This window comes from Somniosus microcephalus, chromosome 22, assembly GCF_052327205.1.
Source record: "Somniosus microcephalus isolate GS21.2 chromosome 22, FLI_Smic_1.0, whole genome shotgun sequence".
Taxonomy (NCBI): domain Eukaryota; kingdom Metazoa; phylum Chordata; class Chondrichthyes; order Squaliformes; family Somniosidae; genus Somniosus; species Somniosus microcephalus.
Genome location: NC_141008.1, coordinates 52,693,869 through 52,721,229, shown reverse-complemented (window position 1 = coordinate 52,721,229; position 27,361 = coordinate 52,693,869). Strand labels below are relative to the sequence as shown.

General features: G+C 52.4%; 2 protein-coding genes across 6 annotated transcripts in view; one reads left to right on the top strand and one right to left on the bottom strand.

Annotated features, from left to right (window-relative positions):
• Positions 1–18,284, bottom strand: part of rad51c (RAD51 paralog C) — a 28,239-nt gene extending 9,955 nt beyond the window's left edge. Inside the window, exons 1-6 of one of the 4 annotated variants that reach the window (XM_085964742.1) lie at positions 18,012–18,284; positions 14,398–14,656; positions 11,480–11,646; positions 6,717–6,850; positions 2,008–2,139; positions 804–870 (exon numbers count right to left, since the gene is read on the bottom strand). In XM_085964742.1, coding sequence (XP_085820868.1) covers positions 804–870; positions 2,008–2,139; positions 6,717–6,850; positions 11,480–11,646; positions 14,398–14,656; positions 18,012–18,129 — 877 coding nt within the window. In that variant the 5' untranslated portion in view covers positions 18,130–18,284. The remainder of the gene's footprint in view (positions 1–803; positions 871–2,007; positions 2,140–6,716; positions 6,851–11,479; positions 11,647–14,397; positions 14,657–18,011) is intronic. The other 3 variants (XM_085964738.1, XM_085964739.1, XM_085964741.1) reach the window with 3 other exon arrangements.
• Positions 18,285–18,457: 173 nt separating this feature from the next.
• Positions 18,458–25,570, top strand: LOC147102375 (uncharacterized). 2 transcript variants are annotated; one of them, XM_085964744.1, is made up of 3 exons: positions 18,458–23,226; positions 23,836–23,998; positions 24,158–25,570. In XM_085964744.1, the coding sequence occupies exon 3, from the start codon at positions 24,286–24,288 to the stop codon at positions 25,210–25,212; it is 927 nt and encodes a 308-aa protein (XP_085820870.1). In that variant the 5' UTR covers positions 18,458–23,226; positions 23,836–23,998; positions 24,158–24,285; the 3' UTR covers positions 25,213–25,570. The 2 variants fall into 2 exon arrangements, with proteins under 2 accessions (XP_085820870.1, XP_085820869.1); XM_085964743.1 differs by lacking the exon at positions 18,458–23,226 and having other exon boundaries at positions 23,695–23,998.
• Positions 25,571–27,361: the final 1,791 nt, after the last annotated feature.

Genomic DNA, 27,361 nt, shown 5'->3' with positions numbered 1-27,361 from the left:
TCCACTCCCACCTCTCTGTCCTCGGCCTCCTACACTGCTCCAATGAAACTCAACGGGAGCTCGAGGAACGGGAGCTCGAGGAACGGCACCTCATCTTTCGACTTTACAACCTTCCAGACTGAAAAATCAGTTCAACTATTTCAGCTCATAACCACAGACAGCAGGTGCTGGTAATGGTTCTGCTGCTGCCATTTACACCTCCTCTAGACCCATCTTTTGTTTCTCTATTTGTCCCATTACCACCCCCTTTTGCTTTGGGGAGAGAACAGGAGCAAGGCTCGTCATCCTTGTTTTCAAATCCCTCACGGTCTCAGCCCCCCTCTATCTCTGTAACCTCCTCCAACCCCCCCCGAGATCTCTGCGCTCCTCCAATTCTGGCCTCTTGCTCCATTGGTGGCCGTGCCTTCAGCTGCCTAGGCTCTAAACCTCTCTCTCCTCCTTTAAGACGCTCCTTAAAAGCTACCTCTTCTTGTCCTAATATCTCTGTATGGGGCTCGGTGTCAAATTTTGTTTGGCAACGCTCCTGTGAAGCGCCTTGGGATGTTTTACTAGGTTAAAGCCGCTGTATTAATACAAGTTGTTGTTATTGCTTGACACTCACTCTCAAGGTCAACGAGAATAATAGCCACTTTCATCAGGAACTTGGGGGGTGAGGGAGGGAGGGTAATCTGGTACCTATGAAACCGTACCCCAGAAAGGAGGCAACACTTTTGTGGGGGGGAAAAGGGGAGAAAGGGAAAGATTTTTTCTGAAATGAAACTAGCCCAAGACTCAGCCCACACGAAGGAAATGGTGGTTCTCACCTAGTGCGGGGACCAGCGAGGACTGGACCTGTCCAAACCGTGTGGTCATCTGGTTCGTCAACACCACCTGAAAGTGGAGACGGTCACGGTTAATGGCGAGCAGCGGGTCTGTCGCGGATTTACACGGCCCGCGAACTTCCCCAAAAAATCGGCGAGTTCGTATCAGAGAGAAACAGCAGACTCAAAGCCAGAGGAACTTAAAGCAGCTTTAGTCATCGGGATTAACAGGTCATCTGAACCCGAGTGTATCATTGGTCCATTCAGCCATCTGTTAGATGGCTGAAAGGAACAATTTAGCATCCGACATTTTGCTCATCCCCAAAAAGAGTAAAGGAAAGTCTGAAATAACAACAGAAAATACTGGAAGCACTCAGCAGGCCAGGCAGCATCCGTGGAGAGTGAGACAGAGTTAACATTTCAGGTCTGGGGCCCTTCATCAGAACTGGAAAAGGCTGGAGATGTAACAGATTTTAAAAAGGTGCAGAGGCAGAGAGAGGGAGAGGGGGAGGAAGGAATTGAAGGAACATTCTGTGCTAGGGTAGGAGGCAGGAGAGATTAAATGTCGCAAATGGGGATGGCAGAATCATACCGCCCGAAACATGGGGGCAGGAATTATAAATCTGTTACATCAGAGTCCGCTCCGGCTCCAAGAGTCCGCTCCAACCAAGCGTCCGCTCCGGCTCCAAGAGTCCGCTCCGACCAAGAGTCCGCTCCGACCAAGAGTCCGCTCCGACCAAGAGTCCGCTCCGACCAAGAGTCCGCTCCAACCAAGAGTCCGCTCCGGCTCCAAAGCAGAGTCCGCTCCGGCTCCAATGCAGAGTCGGGTGAAACAAGGTCCAGTCCAGTCTGACCTGGTTTGGTCTGAAAGCGAAGCACTGTCTGCTCTGGTCCGGTCCAGTTGTTGATCCGGTCCAGTCGTTAGTCCGGTCCAGTCTCGGGGGGGGGGGGGCGGTCAGGGTGATGCCGAGTCCAGCAGTCACGCTGGTACATCGAGGGTCTGCTTAATGAGTTTGTGCTCTGCTCCGGTCTGGCTGTTCCCGCTCCAGTTACAGGGCGAAGCCAGTGGAGCCGCTGTGCCAGGTTTTCCCACATTACAACCAGTGACTCCACTTCAAGAGTGCTTCATTGGCTGCAAAGCACTTTGAGACATCCAGTGGTCGTGAATGGCGCTATATAAATGCAAGTCTTTCTTTTCTTTACTCACCGCCACCCTGTGCTCATTGGCCATTGCGATCAGTTGTTGTGCCAGCCCGTTCAGGAGCCGTGTCCGCAGCGACAGATCCTCCAGGCCGTGGCGGAACGGGAACGCGATGCTGTCGATCACCACAATCCGCACCTGGCAAAGCAGGGAATGGAGCTCAGTCCAGCAACAGCCAAAACCATCCGAAGAAAACCCCCCAACCCCCCCGCCACAATCGACCCCCATGACTCCGACCTCATGTTGGGGTACAGCTCCATGGGGGGGCAGGCACCCTTGCTGAAGACCTGCAAACCTCCGAGAGCTCCAGCTTCCCTGGGTCCCGTCACATCACTGGAATGAGGGGGAGCTGCCAACTGTTGAACCTCTAGCAGCCCCTGGTTCCCCGGTGCTCACCGACCGACACTGGTTCCCGGTCCAGGCAACGCCTCGCTCTTACAATTCTCGTCCTCGTATTCAAAGCCCTCCGCGGCCTGGCCCCTCTCTATCTCTGTAACCTTCTCCAGCCCTACAACCCTCCCGAGTTTTAAAAAAATTATTTATTCATTCATGAGATGTGGGCGTCGCTGGCAAGGTCAGCATTTATTGCCCCCGAGAAGGTGGTGGTGCGTCACCTTCTTGAACTGCTGCAGTCCGTGTGGTGAAGGTACCCCCACAGTGCTGTTAGGGAGTTCCAGGATTTTGACCCAGCGACGATGATGGAACGGCCGATATATTTCCAAGTCAGGATAGTGTGTGTGTATGTGACTTAGAGGTGGTGGCGCTCCTCCAATTCTGGCCTCTTGTTCATCCCCAATTTTCATCGGCCCACCATTGGCGGCTGTGCCTGCAGCTGTCAAGGCCCTAAGCTCTGGAATTCCCTCCCTAAACCTCTCCGCCTCTGAACGAACTCTCCAATTAATCCCACTCCCCTGCTCTTTCCTCACAGCCTTGCAAATGTTTTCCCTTCGAGTATTTATCCAATTCTCTTTTGAAAGTTACTACTGAATCTGCTTCCACCGCCCTTTCAGGCAGCGCGTTCCAGATCAACAACTCACTGCGTAAAACATTTCTCTTCATCTCCCCCCTGGATCTTTTGCCAATTACCCTCAATCTGTGTCCTCTGGTTACCGACCCTCCTGCCACTGGAAACAGTTTCTCCTTATTTACTCGATCAAAACCTCTCATGATTTTGAACATCTCTATTAAATCTCCCATTAACCTTCTCTACTCTAAGGAGAACACCAGTCTCTCCACAAAACTGAAGTAATTCATCCCGGGAACCATTCTAGTAAATCTCGTCTGCATCCTCTCCAAGGCCTCGACATCCTTCCTAAAAGTGAACACAATACACCAGCTGAGGCCTAACTAGTGTTTTATAAAGGTTTAGCATAACTTCCTTACTCTGTGCCTCAATTAATAAAGTCAAGGATCCCGTATGCTTTTTTAAACAGCCTTCTCTGCTAAAAAAAATATATATATCAGGTTTATCAAGTATAAAAGGTGTCAAGGTCAATTGAGTGCGACTCACTCCTGGCAAATACGTTCACCACAGAACAGCCAATGCCTGGGCCTGGGATTGAAGTGTCGACTGCTCCGTCCGCTCGGTCAGTGTGGCTCCAAGTTTGTCGGGCAGAGTGGGGTTAATTTTCCAGGAATAATGATCTCAACCCTTTCCCCGGCTCTCCAACTTCAACCTTGTCTCTGCTGCAGCACGCTGCTCCATCTAGTGGCGGCACGGAGAAATTCAATGCCGTGCTCCATCTCCTGGTCTGGCTGAGATCTGACACGTTAACCCACCTTTTCCCTGTTTGGACGCAGAGGGAACTGCTGGGTGTTTCCAGCAATTTATTGTATTTATTTAATTTACGGTTCTTTCTTTTTAGTTTACACTGCTCCACAGTGAGATTTCCAAATAGTCAGACACTAGGGACTGTAGAGGAGGAGAGAGATTTAGCAGTCCAAGTGCGCAAATCATTTAAAGCCAGAAAAGCGATCGAAAAGGCATACAGAATGTTGGCCTTTATCCCAAAGGGGCTGGAATACAAAGGGGAGGAAGTTATGCTTCACTTGTATAGCGCCTTTTCAGACTCCATCTGGATACTGCGTTCAGTTCCGGGCACCGCACCTCAGGAAGGATATATTGGCCTTGGAGGGGGCGCAGCGCAGATTCACCAGAATGATACCGGGGCTTAGAGGGTTAAATTACGCGGACAGATTGAATAAACTTGGCTTGTATTCCCTTGAGCACAGGAGATTGAGGGGTGATCTAACTGAGGTGTTTAAATTGTTAAAGGATTTGATAGGGTAGATACAGAGAAAATATTTCCTCTGGTGGGAAAATCAAGAACAAGGGGACATAACGTTAAAATTAGAGCCAGGCTGGTCCGGAGCGAAATCTGGAAGTACTTTTTTCACACACAAAAGGCAGTGGAAATCTGGAACTCTCTCCCTCAAAAGGCTGTGGATGCTGGGGGACAATTGGAACTTTCAAGACTGAGATCGATAGATTTTTATTAGGTAAGAGTGTCAAGGGATATGGAGCTAAGGAGGGAAAATTGAGTTGAGGTCCAGATCAGCCATGATCTAATTGAATGGTGGAGCAGGCTACAGGGGCTGAATGGCCTCCTCCTGTTCCTGTTGTGCCATCTAGTGGCCTAGATGAGAAGGTGCAAGCTCAGATAGGAGGACATTAAATAAACTTGCAGAATGGGCACATAATTGGCAAATGAAATTCAACACAGATAAATGTGAGGTATTACATTTTGGTAGGAAGAATAGGGAGGTCACTTATTACTTGGAGGGTGCGAGTCTAGGTGGGGTAGAGGAACAAAGGGATCTCAGAGTACAAATACACAAATCACTAAAAGTAGCGACACAGGTTAACAAGGACATAAAAAAAGCAAACCAAGCACTAGGGTTTATTTCTAGAGAGATAGAATTGAAAAGTAGGGAAGTTATGCTAAACCTGTATCGAACCTTTGTCAGACCACACTTAGAGTACTGCGTACAGTTCTGGTCGCCATATTATAAAAAGGATATAGAGGCACTGGAGAGGGTGCAGAAGATTTACAAGGATGATACCAGAAATGCAAGGGTATACATATCAGGAAAGGATGAACAGGCTTGAAAAGAGACAGCTGAGGGGTGACCTAATAGAGGTCTTTAAAATTATGAAAGGTTTTAATAGAATGTTTCCACTTGTGGGGAAGAGCATAACTAGAGGTCATCATAAGTTAGTCACCAATAAATCCAATCGGGAATTCAGAAGAAACTTCTTTACCCAGAGTGGTGAGAATGTGGAACTCGCTACCTTGAGGGCCCGCTGTGGCTCAGTTGGTAGTAATCTCGCCTCTGAGTCAGAAGGTCGTGGGTTCAAGTCCCACTCCAGAGACTTGAGCACAAAAATCTAGCCTGACACTCTAGTGCAGTGCTGAGGGAGTGCTGCACTGTCGGAGGTACCGTCTTTCAGATGAGACATTAAACCGAGGCCCCGTCTGCTCTCTCAGGTGGAGGTAAAAGGTCCCCAGGCACTATTTCAAAGAAGAGCAGGGGGAGTTCTCCCCGGTGTCCTGGGGCCAATATTTATCCCTCAACCAACATCACTAAAACAGATTATCCGGTCATTATCACATTTGTGGGGGCTTGCTGTGCACAAATTAACTGCCACGTTTTCCACATTACAACAGTGACTACACTTCAAAAGTATTTCATTGGTTGTAAATCTCTTTGGGACGTCCTGAGGTCGTGAAAGGCGCTATAGAAATGCAACTCTTTATTTCTTTAACAGTTGAGGCAAATAGTATAGATGCATTTAAGGGGAGGCTAGATAAGCACATGAGGGAGAAGTGAATAGAGGGTTACGCTGATAGATTTAGATGAGGAAAGACGGGAAGAGGCTCGAGTGGAGCATAAACGCCGGCATGGACTGGTTGGGCCGATGGCCTGTTTCTGTGCTGTATATCCGATGTAATCCTATGAGGAAAGGCTGAGATTGGGATTCACAGCTAGTTGTGCTGGGAGAAAGTAAAAATACATGCCAACTTATATTGTAGAGCTGTACCATCCTAAATGGAATTCGCTTTTGTAAAGGATTCCTCTATTGCCGCTTAGATCTTCCGCAAATGCTCTTTACCTGGCCATTCATAGGCTGGCACGGAAGGTCCGAGGAGGATGTTTTCTCCCTCCCTCGGAAGAGGTATCAAGCTGCATTTTTCTGCACCTCCCCTCCAAAGCTGCCCCTTCCCTTGAAGAGCCGCCTAAAATTAGAGACTCACCAAATCCACGACCTCCACCCCCGAGAAGGACAAGGGCAGCAGGCGCATGGGAACACCACCACCACCAGTTTCCACCCCCGAGTCACACACCAGCCCGACTTGGGCATATATCACCGTTCCTTCATCGTCGCTGGGTCAAAATCCTGGAACTCCCTCCCTTACAGCACTGTGGGAGTACCTTCACCACACGGACTGCAGCGGTTCAAGGTGGCGGCTCACCACCACCTTCTCGAGGGCCATTAGGGATGGGCAATAAATGCTGGCCTTGCCAGCGACACCCACATCCCATGAACGAACACAACACGTGGTAAAGTAAAGGACTTAAGCCAGCATCCCACCCCACACCGGCCCAGACCGCCGCCATTCTAAACTGAACCAGGTCTGTGAGTGGAGGGGAGGAAAGGGTTGAACCGCCAGCGCCCTCCGACGGCTAAACTGTGAGCCTGAGCCAGAACGTACCTTACGATGTTCAGCCAAGAAGTCGGCCAGCAGGTGAGCCTGTGCCAGCAGCTCCACGTAGTCATGGCAACGGAAGTAGTAGATGCGAGAGAGGATGCTGGAGACGGAGAAGGCCGGCACTGCCTTCCGCTGAGCTGCAAGGCAGATGGACACCCTTAGACACCGAGAGACACCCTTAGACACCGAGAGACACCATTAGACACCGAGAGACACCCTTAGATACCGAGAGACACCCTTAGACACCGAGGGACACCCTTAGACACCGAGGGACACCCTTAGATACCGAGGGACACCCTTAGATACTGAGAGACACCCTTAGATACCGAGAGACACCCTTAGATACCGAGAGACACCCTTAGATACCGAGACACCCTTAGACACCGAGAGACACCCTTAGATACAGAGAGACACCCTTAGATACCGAGACACCCTTAGACACCGAGAGACACCCTTAGATACCGAGAGACACCCTTAGACACCGAGAGACACCCTTAGACACCGAGAGACACCCTTAGATACCGAGAGACACCCTTAGATACCGAGAGACACCCTTAGACACCGAGGGACACCCTTAGACACCGAGAGACACCCTTAGATACCGAGACACCCTTAGACACCGAGGGACACCCTTAGACACCGAGGGACACCCTTAGACACCGAGAGGCACCCTTAGACACCGAGAGGCACCCTTAGACACCGAGGGACACCCTTAGATACCGAGACACCCTTAGATACCGAGACACCCTTAGATACCGAGAGACACCCTTAGATACCGAGGGACACCCTTAGACACCGAGAGGCACCCTTAGACACCGAGAGGCACCCTTGGACACCGAGAGGCACCCTTGGACACCGAGGGACACCCTTAGATACCGAGACACCCTTAGATACCGAGAGACACCCTTAGATACCGAGGGACACCCTTAGACACCGAGAGGCACCCTTAGACACCGAGAGGCACCCTTAGACACCGAGAGGCACCCTTAGACACCGAGAGGCACCCTTAGATACCGAGACGCCCCCTTAGACACCGAGAGACACCCTTAGACACCGAGAGACACCCTTAGACACCGAGGGACACCCTTAGACACCGAGGGACACCCTTAGACACCGAGGGACACCCTTAGACACCGAGGGACACCCTTAGATACCGAGAGACACCCTTAGACACCGAGGGACACCCTTAGACACCGAGGGACACCCTTAGACACCGAGAGACACCCTTAGACACCGAGAGACACCCTTAGACACCGAGAGACACCCCTAGACACCGAGAGACACCCTTAGACACCGAGAGACACCCTTAGACACCGAGAGACACCGAGAGACGGCCTTAGACACCGAGAGACGGCCTTAGACACCGAGAGACGGCCTTAGACACCGAGAAACATCCTTAGATACCGAGAGACGGCCTCCCAGCTTCACCAATACTTCCCATTTCACAACTTCCACCAAGAGAGTTAGAAAACTACCCATAGGAAGAGGCGGAGGCCATTCAGACCCTCGAGCCTGCTCCGCCATTAAATGAGATCACGGCTGATCTCTATCTTAACTCCATTGGTTCCGTACCCCTTAATACCCTTGTCTAACAAAAATCTATCAATCCCAGCTTAGAAATTTTCAATTGGCCTCAACAGCATTTTTGGGGGAGAGAATTGCAGATCTCCACTACCCTTTGTGTGAAGAAGTGTTTCCTGACATCACCCCTGAACGGCCTGGCTCTAATTTTAAGGTTCTGCCCCCTTGTTCTGGACTCCCCCCACCAGAGGAAATAGTTTCTCTCTATCTACCCTATCAACTCCTTTAATCATCTTAAACACCTCAATTAGATCACCCCTTAATCTTCTAGACTCGAGGGAATACAAGCCTAGTCTGTGCAACCTGTCCTCGTAATTTAACCCATTTAGCCCCGGTGTCCAGAACCAGGGGTCACAGTCTAAAGGTAAGGGGTAAGCCATTTAGGACAGAGATGAGGAGGAATTTCTTCACCCAGAGAGTGGTGAACCTGTGGCATTCTCTACCACAGAAGACAGTTGAGGCCAATTCATTAAATATATTCAAGAAGGAGTTGGATATATTTCTTAAGGCTAAAGGGATCAAGGGATACAGGGAGAAGGCAGGGACAGGGTACTGAATTTGGATGATCAGCCATGATCGCATTGAATGGCGGAGCAGGCTCGAGGGGCCGAATGGCCTACTCCTGCTCCTATCTTCTATGTTTCTATGTCATTCTGGTGAATCTGCGCTGCCCCCCCTCCAATCCATACCAGGAAGCTCAATGTGCAAGAGGCGATTTTATTAAAGCTGCACGCCTGATGCAGAGCCGTGTCCACCGGGGGAAGGGAACGCTGCTCGGGCTCGCTGGTGTGCACCCCCCCCCCCCCAACCCCGCCCGCCCACCCACAGGCTCCCAGAGGGCGAGGCGCCTCACCAGGAGCGTGATGTCATGAACTTCCCTCCGTAGTATTACAGTTTACAACATTAAATAAAACAGTAATACAATAGCAAAATACTGCGGATGCTGGAAATCTGAAACAACGACATAAAATGCTGGAAACACTCAGCTGGTCAGGCAGCATCCATGGAGAGAGAAACAGAGTTAAGGGGGGCGATTTTGTCGTTGGAGGCGGGACTACTGCTTGTCAGGTTTTAGTCCCGCCTCCATCGACTTGTGGCCAACCCACGCTATTTTCCCTCGATTGATCTTGTTAAGCCCGCTCAGCGGGCCAATTAAAGGGAAGCCGGCTACAGAGAACATCAGCGTATGACGTTTCATCTGTCAAAACTTTTAACAGATGAATTGTCATCGTTTGGCAGCTCTGTGAAACTGTCAAACACTGACATTCTCTGTTGTTTGATGAGTCCTTGTATTCAAGACTCATCAAACCTCTTCTGTGAGCAGAAATTAGATGGTTGTTGCATTGGAGAATGCAGCAGCCATCTGTCATCTCTGCCGGTGAGATGTGAGACTCTCCGCATCCCCAACTGTTGAAGGCTGCAGGAAGAAACAAAGGTAAGTAAACATTTTCTATCACTTTCCACTCACCTCACATACTCCCCTCTCCACACTTGCGCCCATCACTCACCTCCACAGCGCATTTATGCACCCTTCTGACCCCCGCAGACCTACTGCTCGCCTCGGTGACCCTGGCTGGGTTTCCCGACATCGGGAAGCCTGCGCCTCTGGTGGAAAAATGGGGATAATCCTCTTAACTGCCTGTTAACAGGCAGTTAAGTGGCTGTAATCCCCTTCCCGCCTCGAGGGGACGGGACCCGGCGCGGGTCGGCTACCCGCCTCCTGGGAAGATGGCACAGAGGCAGGTTGGGGGCGGGATGGGTACCCGCCCCCAGATTCTGCCATTTTCCCAGCAGTCCCGCCTCCAAACCCGCCTCCCCAGGGCTGGCAAAATCCAGCCCAATGTTTCAAGTCGATGACCCTTCATCACGACGGGTCACAGACCTGAAACGTTAACTCTGTTTCTCTCTCCACGGATGCTGCCTGACCCGCCGAGTGTCTCCAGCATTTTCTGTTGTTGCATTAAATAAAACAGACTGCCAGTGCTATTTTCCCCATGGATTCTGCCTTTATCCGGTGTCCAGAGCGGAAGGCACTTTCCGGCAGGGGCGCGGGAAAGCGTTTCGGGAGCAGGTAAAAGCCAGACCGATGGGTTCCGTTCCATTGCCCAGCGTGGCGAGGCCGACTGTAGCACCCAATAGCCAGGCACAGACCACATCAGCAACCTAAGAACAGAACTCGAATCGGACCTCGGACTCTCTGGTCTGCAGAGCTCAGTACTACCTTACACACTGAGCCATCAGGATGCTCTTTTAAAAGAAAAAATGATTTTGTACACTATTTATTACACTCTCCTCCTCCCCTCTGTGGATGAAACTGCAGGCACCCACCAATTGCTCAACAACGTGCCCAGAATTTGTGCGCAATGGTGACTTTTCCTCTTTAATTAAAAAAACTAACTTGCATTTGTATAGCACCTTTCACATCCGCAGTGTAGTACTTGACAGCCAACAAATACCTTTTTTTTTTTTTAAGTGTATTCACTTTGCACACAGCAAAGCCCCACATATCGCACTGAGATGATTGACTAGTTCATCTGTTTTAAAGGTGTTGGTTGAGGGGCATTAGAAGAACTCCCCTGCTCTTCTTCAAAATAGTGGCCGTGGGATCTTTTACGTCCACCTGAGAAGGCAGACGAGGCCTTGGTTTAACGTCTCATCCGAAAGACAGCACCTCCAACAGTGCAGTACTCCCTCAGTACTGCCCCTCCGACAGTGCAGCGCTCCCTCAGTACTGCCCCTCCGACAGTGCAGCACTCCCTCAGTACTGCCCCTCCGACAGTGCGGCACTCCCTCAGTACTGCCCCTCCGACAGTGCGGCGCTCCCTCAGTACTGCCTCTCCGACAGTGCGGCGCTCCCTCAGTACTGCCCCTCCGACAGTGCGGCACTCCCTCAGTACTGCCCCGCCGACAGTGCAGCACTCCCTCAGTACTGCACTGGGAGTGTCAGCCTCGATTTGTGTGTTCAAGTCTGTGGAGTGGGACTTGAACCCACAACCTTCTGACACAGAGGCGAGAGAGTGCTACCCACTGAGCCACAGCCGACAGTCTCTGAGGAAAGTTCAACTAAGGCCTCACCACGGTTAACACTGACATCCCACATCAAAGAATAAGATCGAGCTACCAGCGGTGCCTCGCCCCGCCCCCAGTTTGCCCTATTCCGGTTTGCGGTCAGCTGACCGGCGTACCTTCATCCTGGCCAGACTCGGCGATGAGGTGGCAATGGTGCACAGCAGCCTGGGCAACGTCCACCACTCGGTCCACGATGAAGCTGCCTTCGGTGTCGATGTACACCGACTCGCCGTCAAGACCACCGAAGCATTCGGGGATCTGTGCGTCCACAACTAGCTGGATACTGTGCAAGACGGAACAAGAAAGAAAGAAAGACTTGCATTTATATAGCGCCTTTCACGACCACCGGACGTCCCAAAGCGCTTTACAGCCAATGAAGTACTTTTTGGACTGTAGTCACTGTTGTAACGTAGGAAACGCGGCAGCCAATTTGCACACAGCAAGATCCCACAAACAGCAATGTGAAAATAACCGGATAACCTGTTTTTTTTTTTGTTATTGTTGGTTGAGGGATAAATATTGGCCAGGACACCGGGGAGAACTCCCCCCTGCTCTTCTTCCAAATAGTGGCCATGGGATCTTTTACATCCACCCGAGAGAGCAGACGGGGCCTCGGTTTAACGCCTCATCCGAAAGACGGCACCTCCGACAGTGCAGCACTGGAGTGTCAGCCTCGCTTTCTGTGCTCAAGTCTCTGGAGTGGGACTTGAACCCACGACCTTCTGGCTCAGAGGCGAGGGTGCTGCCCACTGAGCCACAGCTAACACTGGAACAAAAGCAAGGAGGGGGGGGGTCTCGTTAGATCGAGCGATCGTAAATACACAGGTTGCCCCTGCCCGTTTTACCTTCCGCCACCCGCATGCTATACGTTGTTCATCATTGTTTTGGAGGAGAGTCACTCGACCCACCATCGGACTGCTATAGTCCCACAGGTGCCTTCACTGCCAGGAAGCTCTCCAGAACCTCACCCAAGCGGACATTCTTCGTACTCCAGTCAGGACAGTGCGGGTTGGCAGGCAATTCGACCGTGGTGGGGTGGGGGGGGGGGGGGGGGGCGGGGTAAATTGGGGATAGTTTTTTTGCTAGGCAAGGGTATTAAGGGTTACAGAAACAAGGTGGGTAGATGGAATTAAGATACAGCTCAGCCGTGATCGAATTGAATGGCAGAACAGGCTCAAGGGGCTGAATGGCCTCCTCCTGTTTCTACGACTTCACGGCCAAACCTGATCCACTCACACGTAGAGTCATAGGGGGAAGAATTCGGTTGCTTTGCGCCTCCCGTTAGCACCCTAAGAGGACGCTAATGGGGCGCAAAGCAACGAGCGCCCGGGCGCCGATGATTGCGCCGCTTGCGAAATTGACTAGACATTTTGCGGCGGCGCTAAACATTACCGCCACAATCTCCTGCGCCTGCGACGTCAGTCGAGCGTGCAACGCCCCGGGAGCGCCCCGGACCGGATATTGAGTGGCGCCCCCTGCCTTGCTGCCTGCCGCTAGCAACGACAGGTTGAGGGGAGCGTTATGCTGTCAGAAAGGGACTGGGGGAGCGCTACTTAAAGGCGACCACTTCCTGCCATTTTTTGTTGGTGACATTTTTGCACCACTCATTCTGAGAGAGAGAGAGAGAGAGAGAGAGAGAGAGACTTCTGGAGAGATTCAACGCTGTGTGAAGGAGTTTTGAGCAGCACTTTGCAGGTTTATTTTGATTTGACCTTCCTTGCATCGATTTAGAAGAGACTGTGGGGGTTGCACTCTGAGCTCTTTCCCTGCACTCTGAGCTCTCCATTGTTCTTTCCAGCAGATTTGATGTACAGGTCTCTCCAGGCCGAGATTCAAGGCTGCAATGAGCAGGATGTGGATGGAGAGCAAGATCGACCCTCCCCTTTAAGAACTGGCCGCGCCAGTGTGTCTGTGTTCCATTGCTGACTGACATCACATGAGCGTCGCCAGCGCTCTGAGTTAGTGCCTCGCTCTGAGGTAGCGCCTCGCTCCTCGGCATTAGCGCCTTAAAGAGAGGTGTGTAGCACCTGATTTAGCGCTCCAATCACCTCCAGGGGCGATAGAAGCCAAGTTTGAAGTTGGAGGCGATAATTAGCGCCAGGCGCTAAACTTCGGGCCTGGCCGATAATTGCGCCCCAAACGGGACGATACCAAATTTCTCCCCCATAGAATCTTACACCTCAGAGGGAGGCCATTCTGCCCATCGTGCATGTGCCGGCTCTTTGAAAGAGCAGTCCAATTAGTTCCACTCCACCACTCTTTCCCCATAGCCCAGCAAATTTCTCCTTTACAAGTATTTATCCAGTTCCCTTTTGAAAGTTACTATTGAATCTGCTTCCACCGCCCTTTCAGGCAGCGCGTTCCAGATCATAACAACTCGCTGCGTAAAAAAATGTCTCATCTCCCCCTCTGGTTCTTTTACCGATTATCTTTAATCTGTGTCCTCTGGTTACCGACCCTCCCGCTATTGCACGCACATTCCAGCAGGACTCGCTGAACAGCGATCTGGAGCAGGATCCCCGTGTGATTCCCCAGCCCAGGGACACTGAAGCTATTGCAGCTCCCCCAGACATCACTCTGGCCGAGACCAAGTAATGTGACAAGGACCAGGGATCGAACCCGGACTCTTCCGACATGGCTCACCAGGTACTGCGTCTGCCCACTGAGGCGGTCACCACACTTTGACTGTGGAGGAAGGATTATTGATAAACTACCAAGGCTTCTCAAAATTTGTATTTTGCCTCTTGTTAGTTCCAAGTTTGAGACACGCCAACCAATCTTCCCTTTAATTTTTTTGGGGCACGCGGCCCCTTTAAGTGGCTGTGCGACCCGTTCAAATCTTCGTGCGTGCGCGGTTTCTCCCACACAAAAGCCGGTGAGCGGCCTGCACGGGACCTCCCGACCGCTGCGTGGCCGCGCAGCTTAACGGAAACACTGACGCCAACCGTACCCGACACACACGTGGCGCGGGTTCCTACAAGACACGCCAACAGGAACAGACACGGGCTGACACAGGTGTGGAACGGGCTCATACCTTAGCTGTGTTTTGCCAACACCCGGGGCGCCGCAGACCTCCATGATTTTAGCGACGGGCACCCCTCCCCCGAGGATTTCATCCAGAGCGGAGCTGAAGGTGATTATGGAGCCCTGAGCATGTTCCTCCTCCAGCAATTCCAGGGCCGTGCACTTCCGAACGGACGGCAACCCGACGCTCCGTTGGGATTCCTCTCCGGAGCTCTCCCGTCTCACGATTTGTAGGACTTCCAGTGCCTCCTCTTTGGAGATGCCCAGCTCTAAACGGTGATGTAAAGAGACGCACGTACAAGCAATTAAAAAAGGACTGATATCAGGAAACTCTTCTCCACATAAAGAGTGATCAGCACACGGATTAGACTGCAGGAGGCAAAAACCCTGCAATCATTTGGATGCTGCAGTGAAAGAAAAAGAAAGACTTGCATTTCTATAGCACCTTTCACGACCTCAGGACGTCCCAAAGCGCTTTACAGCCAATGAAGCACTTTTGAGGTGTAGTCACTGTTGTAATGTAGGAAACGCGGCAGCCAATTTGCACACAGCAAGCGATAATGACCAGATAAATCGGTTTTAGTGATGTTGATTGCGGGACAAATATTGGCCAGGACACCGGGGAGAACTCCCCCTGCTCTTCTTTATGCCATGGGATCTTTTACGTCCACCCGAGAGAGCAGGCGGTTTAATGTCTCCTCCGAATGACGGCACCTCCGACAGTGCAGCACACTCTCAGTACTGCACTGGGAGTGTCCGCCGAGATTTGTGTGCTCAAGTCTCTGGAGTGGGACTTGCAACCTTCTGAACCAGAGGCGAGGGTGCTGCCCACTGAGCCACAGGCTGACACAGTGGGAGATGTTCGGTTCTTTCTGGATGGACGAACCAATAGACTGATGTCTTGCAATCCCAAAGTTGGTGAAGATTATTGCCCACCTTTAGACATCTTCTCTTTGTTCTCGGGATGTGGGCAGCGCCAGCAAGGCAGCATTTATTACCCATCCCTAATTGCCCTGAGGATATTAAGAGTCAACCATATAATGTGGGACTGGAGTCACATGGAAGCCAGACGGGGATGGAATGCCAGGTTGCCTTTCCTGAGGGACACTATATAAACGCAAGTTCTTCCTTCCTACAACAACAACTTGTATTTATATAGCGCCTTTAACGTAGTAAAACGTCCCAAAGCGCTGCACAGGAGTATTTTAAGACAAAAAATTTGACACCAAGCCACATAAGGATAAATTAGGGCAGGTGACCAAAAGCTTGGTCAAAGAGGTAGGTTTTAAGGAGCGTCTTAAAGGAGGTGGAGAGGCGGAGAGGTTTAGGGAGGGAATTCCAGAGCTTAAGGCCCAGGCAACAGAAGGCACGGCCACCAATGTTGGAGTATTTAAAATCGAGGATGTTCAAAAGTCCAGAATAGGTGGAGTGCAGAGGTCATGGGGGGATTATAGGGCTGAAGGAGATTATAGAGATAGGGAGGAGTGAGAGATTTGAAAACAAGGATGAAAATTTTAAAATCGAGGTGTTGCTTAACCGGGAGCCAATGTAGGTCTGCGAGCACAGGGGTGATGGGTGAACGGGAGTTGGTGCGAGTTAGGATACAGGCAGCCGAGTTTTGTATCACCTCAAGTTTACGTAGGGTGGAATGTGGGAGGCCGGCCAGGAGTGCATTGGAATAGTCAAGTCTAGAGGTAACAAAAGCATGGGTGAGGGTTTCAGCAGCGGATGAGCTGAGGCAGGGGCGGAGACAGGCGATGTTACGGAGGTGGAAGTAGGCGTCTTAGTGATAGAACGGATGAGAGGTAGGAAGCTAAATTCGTGATCAAATATGACACCACGATTGCGAACAGGCTTGGTCAGCCTTAGACAGTTGCCGGGAAGAGAGATCGAACCAGTGGACAGGGAACTGAGTTAGTGGCGTGAACCAAAGACAATGGCTTCAGTCTTCAAGATATTTAATTGGAGGAAATTTCTAGGTGTGTTATGGTAGATGTACCCTTGATTCAAGTGTTTTACGGTAAAGTACCCTTGTTTTAGGTGCTTTACGGTAGGCGCGCCCCTGCTTTAGGTGTGGTGCAATAGAGTGCCCCCATTTCAGATGTGTTACAGTGGAGTGCCCCCGCTTTAGGTGTGGTGCGGTAGAGTGCCCCCGCTTTAGGTGTGTTGCGGTAGAGTGCCCCCGCTTTAGGTGTGTTGCGGTAGAGTGCCCCCGCTTTAGGGGTGTTGCGGTGGAGTGCCCCCGCTTTAGGGGTGGTGCGGCTAGAGTGCCCCCGCTTTAGGGGTGGTGCGGTAGAGTGCCCCCGCTTTAGGGGTGGTGCGGTAGAGTGCCCCCGCTTTAGGGGTGGTGCGGTAGAGTGCCCCCGCTTTAGGGGTGGTGCGGTAGAGTGCCCCCGCTTTAGGGGTGGTGCGGTAGAATGCCCCCCCTTTAGGTGTGTTGCGGTAGAGTGCCCCCCGCTTCAGGGGTGTTGCGGTAGAGTGTCCCCGCTTTAGGTGTGTTGCGGTAGAGTGCCCCCGCTTTAAGTGTGGTGCGGTGGAGTGCCCCCGCTTTAGGGGTGGTGCGGTAGAGTGCCCCCGCTTTAGGGGTGGTGCGGTAGAGTGCCCCCGCTTTAGGGGTGGTGCGGTAGAGTGCCCCCGCTTTAGGGGTGGTGCGGTAGAATGCCCCCCCTTTAGGTGTGTTGCGGTAGAGTGCCCCCCGCTTCAGGGGTGTTGCGGTAGAGTGTCCCCGCTTTAGGTGTGTTGCGGTAGAGTGCCCCCGCTTTAAGTGTGGTGCGGTGGAGTGCCCCCGCTTTAGGGGTGGTGCGGTAGAGTGCCCCCGCTTTAGGGGTGGTGCGGTAGAGTGCCCCCGCTTTAGGGGTGGTGCGGTAGAGTGCCCCCGCTTTAGGGGTGGTGCGGTAGAGTGCCCCCGCTTTAGGGGTGGTGCGGTAGAGTGCCCCCGCTTTAGGGGTGGTGCGGTAGAGTGCCCCCCTTTAGGGGTGATGCGGTAGAGTGCCCCCCTTTAGGTGTGTTGCGGTAGAGTGCCCCCGCTTTAGGTGTGTTGCGGTAGAGTGCCCCCGCTTTAGGGGTGGTGCGGTAGAGTGCCCCCGCTTTAGGGGTGGTGCGGTAGAGTGCCCCCGCTTAGTGGTGGTGCGGTAGTGTGACCCGCTTTAGGGGTGGTGCGGTCGAGTGCCCCCGCTTTAGGGGTGGTGCGGTAGAGTGCCCCCGCTTTAGGGGTGGTGCGGTAGAGTGCCCCCGCTTTAGGTGTGTTGCGGTAGAGTGCCCCCGCTTTAGTGGTGGTGCGGTAGTGTGACCCGCTTTAGGGGTGGTGCGGTGGAGTGTCCCCGCTTTAGGGGTGGTGCTGTAGAGTGCCCCCGCTTTAGGTGTGTTGCGGTAGCGTGCCCCCGCTTTAGGTGTGTTGCGGTAGCGTGCCCCCGCTTTAGGTGTGTTGCGGTAGAGTGCCCCCCTTTAGGGGTGGTGCGGTAGAGTGCCCCCGCTTTAGGTGTGTTGCGGTAGAGTGCCCCCCTTTAGGGGTGGTGTGGTAGAGTGTCCCCGCTTTAGGGGTGGTGTGGTAGAGTGCCCCCCTTTAGGGGTGGTGCGGTAGAGTGCCCCCGCTTTAGGGGTGGTGCGGCCGCTCACGGCCTTTACCTTTGCTCAGGCCGCTGGCTGTCAGTCCGCGCAGATCCTCGGCGCTCTGGAAGCCGCAGCCCAACAGCTTGACTTTGAGCGCAGGTGGGAGCGGGAAGCTGCCCAGGTCCCTCTGCATCTTCCAGCCACAAACCCCCGGCGGGCCTCACTTCAAACACATTCCTCAGACCCTCTCCGGCCGCCGCCGCCTCGATTTCTGCAAACCTCCCCTTTAGAAAACAACCAGACGCTCACTCTCAATAATTGGAAATAAACGCGCAGCAATCCGCCCTCTGGCAGCCCGCGAATCCCGCCAACAGCTCGCCGCCTGCCGGCTCCTTGTACACACGCCAGGCACTTAAAGGGGCAGCACCGCCTGGGGAGGAGGCAAAAACACAGCAGATACACCTGCTGGCCAGTCAGCACCAGTAAAGCGAAAGAAACAGGTTGACTTCAAGGTATCAACCCTTGGTCTTAGAATGAAACATTACATTGTGGTCCTGTCTGCCTGTTCAGGTGGACATACAAGATCCCATGGTATTGGTGGAAGGTTAAATGGAAAGAAAAGACTTGCATTTATACAGCGCCTTTCACGTCCTCAGAACATCCCAAGGGCTTTCACAGAATCATAGAAATTTACGGCACAGAAGGAGGCCATTCGGCCCATCTTGCCCATGCCGGCCAACAAAGAGCTATCCACCCTAATCCCACTTTCCGGCTCTTGCTCCGTAACCCTTAAAATGCATATCCAAGTACTTTTTAAATGTGATGAGGATTTCTGCCTCTACCACCCTTTCAGGCAGTGAGTTCCAAACCACAACCACCCTCTGGATGAAAAAATCTCCTCAAATCCCCTCTAAACTTCCAACCAATTACTTTAAAACTATGCCCCCTGGTTATTGACCCTTCTACTAAGGGAAATAGGTCCTTCCTATCCACTCTATCTAGGCCCCTCATAACTTTATACACCTCAATTAGGTCTCCCCTCAGCCTCCTTCCAAAGAAAACAACCCCAGCCTCTCCAATCTTTCCTCATAGCTAAAATTCTCCAGTCCTGGCAACATCCTCGTAAATCTCCTCTGTACCCTCTCTAGTACAATTACATCTTTCCTGCAATGTGGTGACCAGAACTGTACGCAGTACTCTAGCTGAGGCCTAATTAGCGTTTTATACAGTTCAAGCATAACCTCCCTGCTCTTATATTCTATGCATCGGCTAATAAAGGCAAGTATCCCGTACGCCTTCTTAACCACCTTATCTACCTGTCCTGCTATCTTCAGGGATCTATGGACATGCACTCCAAGGTCCTTCTGTTCCTCTACACTTCTCAGTATCCTATCATTTATTGTGTATTTCCTTGCCTTGTTAGCCCTCCCCAAATGCATTACCTTGCACTTGACACAAATTCCATTTGACACTGTTCTGCCCACCTGACCAGTCCACTGATAATCTTCCTGCAATCTGCAGCTTTCTTCTTCATTATCCACTGCATGGCAAATTTTTGTATCATCAGCAAATTTCTTAATCATGCCCCCTACATTCAAGTCTAAATCATTGATATATACCACAAAAAGCAAGGGACCTAGTATTGAGCCCTGCGAAACCCCACTGGAACCAGCCTTCCAGTCACAAAAACACCCATCGACCATAACCCTTTGCTTCCTACTTCTGAGCCAATTTTGGATCCAAACACTTTGCCTTGTATCCCATGGGCTTTTACTTTCATGATCAGTCTGCCATGTGGGACCTTATCAAAAGCCTTGCTAAAATCCATATAGACTACATCAAACGCACAATCCTCATCGACCCTCCTTGTTACCTCCTCAAAAAATTCAATCAAGTTAGTCAGACACGACCTCCCCATAACAAATCCATGCTGACTGTCCTTAATTAATCCGTGTCTTTCTAAATGAAGATTTATCCTGTCCCTCAGAATTTTTTCCAATAATTTTCCCACCACCGAGGTTAGGGTGACTGGCCTGTAATTACTCGGTCTATCCCTTTCTTCCTTTTTAAACAACGGTACCAAGTTAGCAATCCTCCAGTCCTCTGGCACCACACCTGTAGCCAGAGAAGATTGGAAAGTGATGGTCAGGGCCTCTGCTATTTCCTCTCTTACTTCTCTTAACAGTCTGGGATACATTTCATCTGGACCTGGGGATTTATCCACTTTCAAAGATGCTAAACTCCTTAATACTTCCTCTCTCACTATGTTTATTTCATCTAATATTTCACACTCCTCTGCCCTGATTGCAATATCTGCATCGTCCCTCTCTTTTGTGAAAACAGTCGCAAAGTATTCATTAAGGACCATACCCACGTCTTCCGCCTCCACACACAGGTTACCATCATGGTCTCTAATAGGCCCTACTCTTTCTTTAGTTATCCTCTTGCTTTTAATGTATTTATAAAACATCTTTGGGTTTTCCTTGATTTTACCTGCCAATATTTTTTCATGCTCTCTCTTTTTAATTTCACCCCTGCACTTTCTCTACTCCTCTAGGTTTTCTATGGTATTTAACCCTCGGTAACTGGCATACGCTTCCCTTTCTTTCTTTATCCTACCCTGTCTGCCCCTTGACAACCAGGGGGCTCTAGATTTGTTAGTCCCACCCTTTTCTTTAAGGGAACATACTTGCTCTGAACCCTCACTATCTCCTCCGTGAATGCCTCCCACTGCTCTGACACTGATTTACCTTCAAGTAGCTGCTTCCAGTCCACTTTGGCTAAATCACATCTCAGCTTAGTAAAATAGGCTTTTCCCCAATTGAGAACTTTTATTCCTGGTCTATCTTTGTCCTTTTCCATAACTACCCTAAATCTAACTGAATTATGATCGCTACCTGCAATATGCTCTCCCACTGATACCCCTTCCACCTGCCCAGCTTCATTCCCTAAAATTAAGTCCAGAACTGTCCCTCCCTTGTTGGGCTTGCCATGTACTGGCTAAAAAAGTTCTCCTGAATGCATTTTAGGAATTCTGCACCCTCTATACCCTTCACACTAATTTTATTCCAGTTAATATTAGGGTAGTTGAAATCCCCTACTATTACTGCCCTATAGTTTTTGCACTTCTCAGAAATATCCCCCTCTCTATCTTGTCTGAAAACCCTGTAACCAGGAATGCTGAGCTGCCATTCCTGCCCTTCTTTCAGCCACGTCTCAGTAATAGCTATAATATCATACTCCCATGTGTCTATCTGTACCCTCAGCTCATCTGCCTTATTCCCTATATCCTTGCATTGAAGTGTATACCATTTAGCACTGCCAAACTCCCTTGGTGTCTATATTCCAGCCTTTGTTTCCTCTGCCTTCCAGACTCGCTTGCTATTTTAATGCCCTCCAATTCCATCTTTGCTTCTCTCCCTTCTGAAACTACTCTCAGGTTCCCATCCCCCTGCCAAGCTAGTTTAAACCCTCCCCAATAGCACTAGCAAACCCCAGCCCCGCGAGGATATTGGTCCCAGCCCTGTTGAGGTGCAACCCGTCCAGCTTGTACCGGTCCCACCTCCCCCAGAAACGGTCCCAATGCCTCAGGAATTTAAAACCCTCCCTCTTGCACCATCTCTCCAGCCACGCATTTATCTGCTCTATCCTCTTATTTTTATACTCACTAGCACGTGGCACTGGGAGTAATCCAGAGATTACTACCTTTGAGGTCCTGCTTTTTAATTTCTTTCCTAGCTCCCTAAAATCTGCCTGCAGGACCTCATCCCTCTTTCTACCTATGTCATTGATGCCAATATGGACCATGACCTCTGGCTGTTCATCCTCCCCCCTCAGAGTGTCCTGCAGCCGCTCAGTGACATCCTTGACCCTGGCACCAGGGAGGCAACATACCATCCTGGAGTCACGTCTGCGGCCGCAGAAACAACTGTCTTCTCCCCTAACTATCGAATCCCCTATCACTATTGCTCTCCCCCTCTTCTTCCTCTCCCCCTCCGCCGCTGTGCAGCTGAGCCACCCGTGGTGCCGTAGACTTGGCTTTGGCTGCACTCCCCAGAGGAACCATTGTCCCAAAGCGCTTTACAGCCAATGAAGTACTTTTGAAGCGTAGTCACTGTTGTAATGTGGGAAATGCAGCAGCTAATTTGTGCACACACAAACAGCAAAGTGATAATGACCAGATAATCTGTTTTTAGTGATGTTGTTTGAGGAATAAATATTGTCCAGGACACCGGGGAGAACTCCCCAAGCTCTTCTTCAAAATATTGGCCATGGGATCTTTTACAGCCACCTGAGAGCGCAGACGGGGCCTCGGTTTAATGCCTCATCTGAAAGACGGCACCTCCGGCAGTGCAGCACTCTCTCAGCACTGAGCTGGGAGTCTCAGCCTAGATGTTTGTGCTCAAGTCCCTGGAGTGGGACTTGAACCCATGACCTTCTGACTCAGAGGCGAGAGGCTGACACAACAAATTATGGAGTTCTGGTGTCCCTCTGCCAACAGCACCAAAACAGATTAACTGATCGCTTAACTCAAAATGTCGTTTGTGGGATTTTATTGGCTGCTGCGTTTGCCCACATCCAGCAGAGGCTAGATTTATTGGGGGTCATTTTGACTTTGTGTCAAGGGAGATATAAAATGAGCTGACGATTCATTAACCCGTATTACACTATTACACAAGTAAGAAAGAAAGGCCTAGAATTTCAGTATAGCCAGTTTTGGGGCGCTAACCTTAGCGCCCGCCCGAAGTTAGCGCCCGCCCGTAAGTTGCGCCCCGTTGCCGGAAATTCAGTGGCTTCGCCCTAAGAGGTTGTTGGAGCGCTAAAAGAGGCGTTCCACTACTATCTTTAGGCGCTAAGCCGGCGGTCCAGAGGGATAGCGCCCAGGCGGGGCGCAGCGCGGGTGCGGTCATTTTTTGATTGACAGCAGACCCCGTGGCGCCGACCAGCTCTTAAAGGGGGAAGGGACGAATTGGTCTGCTGCCACGCCCTGCACACTGCAGCCTTGCAAAGAGGCCTCAACACTGCTGCTCAGCCCCAGGGAGTCATGGCAACGCCAGAGAAGGCCCGTGAGCGTGCCCTGCGCTTCTCAGAGGGTGATCTGGAAATAATGGTCACAGTTCTGGAGCAGAGGCGCAGGATCTTGTTCCCAGAGAGTGGGAGGAATCCGAACCACCACGATTACACCAGAGCCTGGAAGCAGATCGCCCACAGGGTGACGTTCACTGGCGATGCCCCCAGGACCCACAAACAATGTCGTAAAAAATACAACGACCTGACCAGGATTGTCAGGGTGAGTACCCTTTCCAGTCTCCTCCTCATTCTTGCATGTACACCTGACATGATGGGCAAAGGGAGCTCAAAGTCCTAATGGCCAGCCCTCAGCCAGCAGCATTGGGACAGGCATGAGCATCAATTGGCCATTCTGCACTCTACACTCTGGCCAAGCTATTCCACCATGGGAGGCAGTGCACAGGACATCAGGGCTACACTCTGGCCAAGCTATTCCACCATGGGAGGCAGTGCACACTACATCAGGGCTACACGCTGGCCAAGCTATTCCACCATGGGAGGCAGTGCACAGGACATCAGGGCTACACTCTGGCCAAGCTATTCCACCATGGGAGGCAGTGCACACTACATCAGGGCTACACTCTGGCCAAGCTATCCCACCATGGGAGGCAGTGCACACTACATCAGGGCTACACTCTGGCCAAGCTATTCCACCATGGGAGGCAGTGCACACTACATCAGGGCTACACTCTGGCCAAGCTATTCCACCATGGGAGGCAGTGCACACTACATCAGGGCTACACTCTGGCCAAGCTATTCCACCATGGGAGGCAGTGCACACTACATCAGGGCTACACTGCGCACTTACAGCCCGTCCTTTCTCTTGCAGGCTAAAGTTGCCTATAATCGCCAGGCCCGTGCCAGGGCCAGGGGAGGACGCGCCAAGCTGCAGAAGCTCACTCGGCTGGAGGAGCGCGTGTGTGTGCTCATGGGAGCCCGGCTGATCGTCCCCACAGCGTGCGGAGTAGCCTAGCCTCCACTGCCCGGCAATGGTAAGGACCTCGCCTTTTGGCCCTCTCGCGTCGCACTTGCGCATCCGAGCTACCTCCTTTGCCACTGTCCCACCAATGCGCTGAATGCCACCAGTCCTAACTCCCTCGCTGACACCGTCTCCTCACTCTGAAGCTACTCTTGTGCATTCCTGCTTTCAGCTGGTGACGACCAGGACCCTGAAGCTGCCAGTGACAGCCCCTCCGAGCAGGAGGAGGAGGAGGAGGAGGAGGAGCAACAGCAAGCTGGACCATCGGGGGAACACTCAGGTCCCGCAGGAGAGGACGAAATGCTTGACACGTCCTCACTGGACGAGTGCCTGGACGAGCTGTCGCAGGGGAATGCAGCTTCTGGGACCAGTGGCGTCCAGCCACCCAGGAGCCGTGCGCGTGGCCCGCGGCCTTCCCCCCAAAGGGGGGAAGGATCAGAGGGGAGTGCTGTTGATCGGCACACTCGCCGCCACCAACGTGGCAAGGTTCCCCTACTTCGGTCCCCTCCTCCCCAGCGGGAGAGTCGCGAATCCAGTCCGGACACCTTCACCTCGGAGGAGGCGCGGAAGCTGGATAAGATGGCCGAGGATTCGGACCGGCGCCACACGGAGCTCATGAGCATGGTGGGGCGCATGCCTGAGGCCATCGAGTCGCTGGCGACCAGTGTGCGCGAGTTCGGGGCATCAACTTCCGCGAGTGGCCGCATGCTGGCTGATGCCGTCAAGACCCTGGCGGGTGTGATGCGGGCGCACACCAGGACAACAGGGGCACTCACTGCTGCCACACGCGCTGTCTCAGGCAGGCATCGCCAGGGCAGCCGCCGCGCTGGAGCATCCCAGCGAGCCGCCCCTTGGCTGATTGTTGCGGACCCTGCAGTGCGGGCCCGGCCGAGTGCCAGCGCGCCACAGCACCAGCCAGCGCATCCCAGACGCCAGCTGGCCCACATTGCGCCATCCGTTGCCGCCATTCCCCCACTGGGGCGTCAAGGGCAAGCGGCTGGAGCTGATGTTGGCCAGGCTCAGGTGCGCCACTCAGCAGACGGCCCCTCGAGGCCCAAAGGCCGTGTAGGCCGCCCCCCAGCGGCATGTGGCGGAAGGACATCTGAGCCTCAGGCGCCTTCCCCCAGCCTCGCAGCAGCCACTGGGCAGAGCTTGCGAAGGAGCAGCAGGCCGGGCAGGGGAGGCAAAAGGCTGGGCAAGGTCTCGCCCTCGCGGGCCACTCAGTAGAGGGTGTGGCCAGCTTTCATTTTATATGGCGGTGGCCATCTTTCTTTTGCCCATGGTTGTTTGGTTCGTGGGCTTATTTTTTGCGTTAGGCCGAGGTTGAGGCCCGGGTTGTTCAAATGTGGAGTGACTCCTCCCCAGTTTGTGGGAGTGAGTCGTTTGTTGGGCTTTTTGTGGGGCCCGATGATTGTTTTTGGGGATTCATGTGGGAAGGGGTTTTCATTTTTGTGTAATAAATAGTTATCTTTATTCATGCAGTCTCCATGGTTGTTCTTCTTAGTGTTTGTTGGCTTCGCCGGCTGAGGGCTTGCGGAGCGGCTGCATTCATCTTCCCTCATGGCCCCAAGGCATTCCCTGACAGGGGGCTTAGAAGTACCGTGTAATAAGGTGGCGTCGCGCGGCCCTTGGCCCTGGTCGCTCCCTCCTGGGAACGTACTCCTCCTGCTCCTCCTGCTCCTCCTCCTGAGGTGCTGCTCCAACGTCAGGTGGCAGTGCCTGAGTCCTGCGGATAGCCAGGTTGTGTAGCATGCAGCAAACTACCACAAATTGGGAGACCCGGTCCGGCGAATACTGGAGAGCTCCTCCGGAGCGATCAAGGCAGCGGAACCGCTGCTTGAGGACCCCAATAGTTTGCTCGATGATGTTGCGGGTGGTTTGATGGCTCTCGTTGTAGGCCTCTTCAGCAGCGGTCCTGGGCGCGCGGAGCGGGGTCATGAGCCAGGTACACAAAGGATAGCCTTTGTCCCCGAGTAGCCATCCTCTTGGGGGAGGCTGTGCCTCGAACATGTCATGCACAGTACTCTGCCGCAGGATAAAGGCATCGTGGCTGCTGCCTGGGAAGCTGGCATTGACAGCCATGATGCGCTGCTTGTGGTCACAGACCAGCTGCACATTCAGAGAATGGTAGCCCTTCCTGTTGCGATACTGCTCGCCATGCTGGCTCTCCAGGGCCATGGGGAAGGAGATGAATTGGCTTCTCCTTCTGAACAGTGCTTCGGTCACCTGGCGGATGCAGCGATGCGCGCCGTACTGGGAGATGTTTGCTATGTCCCCAGCAGCAGATTGGAAGGAGCCGGTGGCATAGAAGTTCAATGCCACCGTCACCTTCACTTCCACCGACAGAGACGTCCTGCACCTGAGCTTTGGCCACAGATCTCTGCGAAGCAGGTGGCAGATCTCTGCAATCACCTCCTTTCGGAATCGGAGCCTTCTAACACATCGCAAGGCACTCATGTTTAGGTAGGAGCGCTGCTGGCGGTATAGCCTGACTGGGTAAGGCCTACATGGCCGACGCCTGTAGCCCCCTCTGCCTCTAGCCAGGGCTGCCCCTCTCACAATGCGTCTGCGAGCCCTACGGACATGGCGCTGCAGCTCCGCGTTGGCACCCCATGCAACACCCATCAAATCCTGGCAAACACTCAAATTTCCAAAAGGCCACTTGCAGCGCTCTGGCCTGAGTCCAAAAATACCTGAGCTGTTGCTGCTTGAAACCAGTTAGCTATCCTCCTTGTTGTGTGTCCAGAAATGCGTTGCATAAGAGTGTTTGCTGAAAAATGGCTGGCCTTTATACTGGAGGGCACGTCCCCTTTAATTTGCGCCCCCCGGGGCCCGCGCTGGTTGTGTTGCGTTCCTTTTTTCAAATGCTCCGGCCGCCAGCCGCACAATGGGGCGGTCCGACTGAAGTTTGGAATCGGGGCGGCCAAAGGGCGTTGCACGAGGATGTGACGTCATTTTCTGCGTGCGCATCCGGGCGGGCGCTAAACTTTGCGCCGGCGCTAACGGCCAACTTAATTTGGGGCGAGGCGCAAACTGCGCTGCGCCCAGGCGCTACACGCATAGCGCCCGGAATTCACTTCTCTTAAGGCGCTAACTGCTGGCGCAAGCAACTGAAAATCTAGCCCACAGACTTGCATTTATATAGCACCTTTCACGACCACCGGACGTCCCAAAGCGCTTTACAGCCAATGAAGTACTTTTGAAGCACAGTCACTGTTGTAATGTAGGAAAGTCAAAATTACCCCTATTGTGAAGCATTTTCTGCTTAAAGTTAAAGGCACTATGCAAATACAAGTCTCTCTTTGCAAGAACTGAAAACTGAAAGTTAAGCAAGTCCCTCAGTAGGGTTGGAGCAAAAGAGAGCAGGGGTTAGAAA

What these genes read in the sequence shown, in the direction of transcription:
- LOC147102375 (XM_085964744.1), top strand. Translation starts at nt 24,286, where the DNA reads ATGCTTGACACGTCCTCACTGGACGAGTGCCTGGACGAGCTGTCGCAG.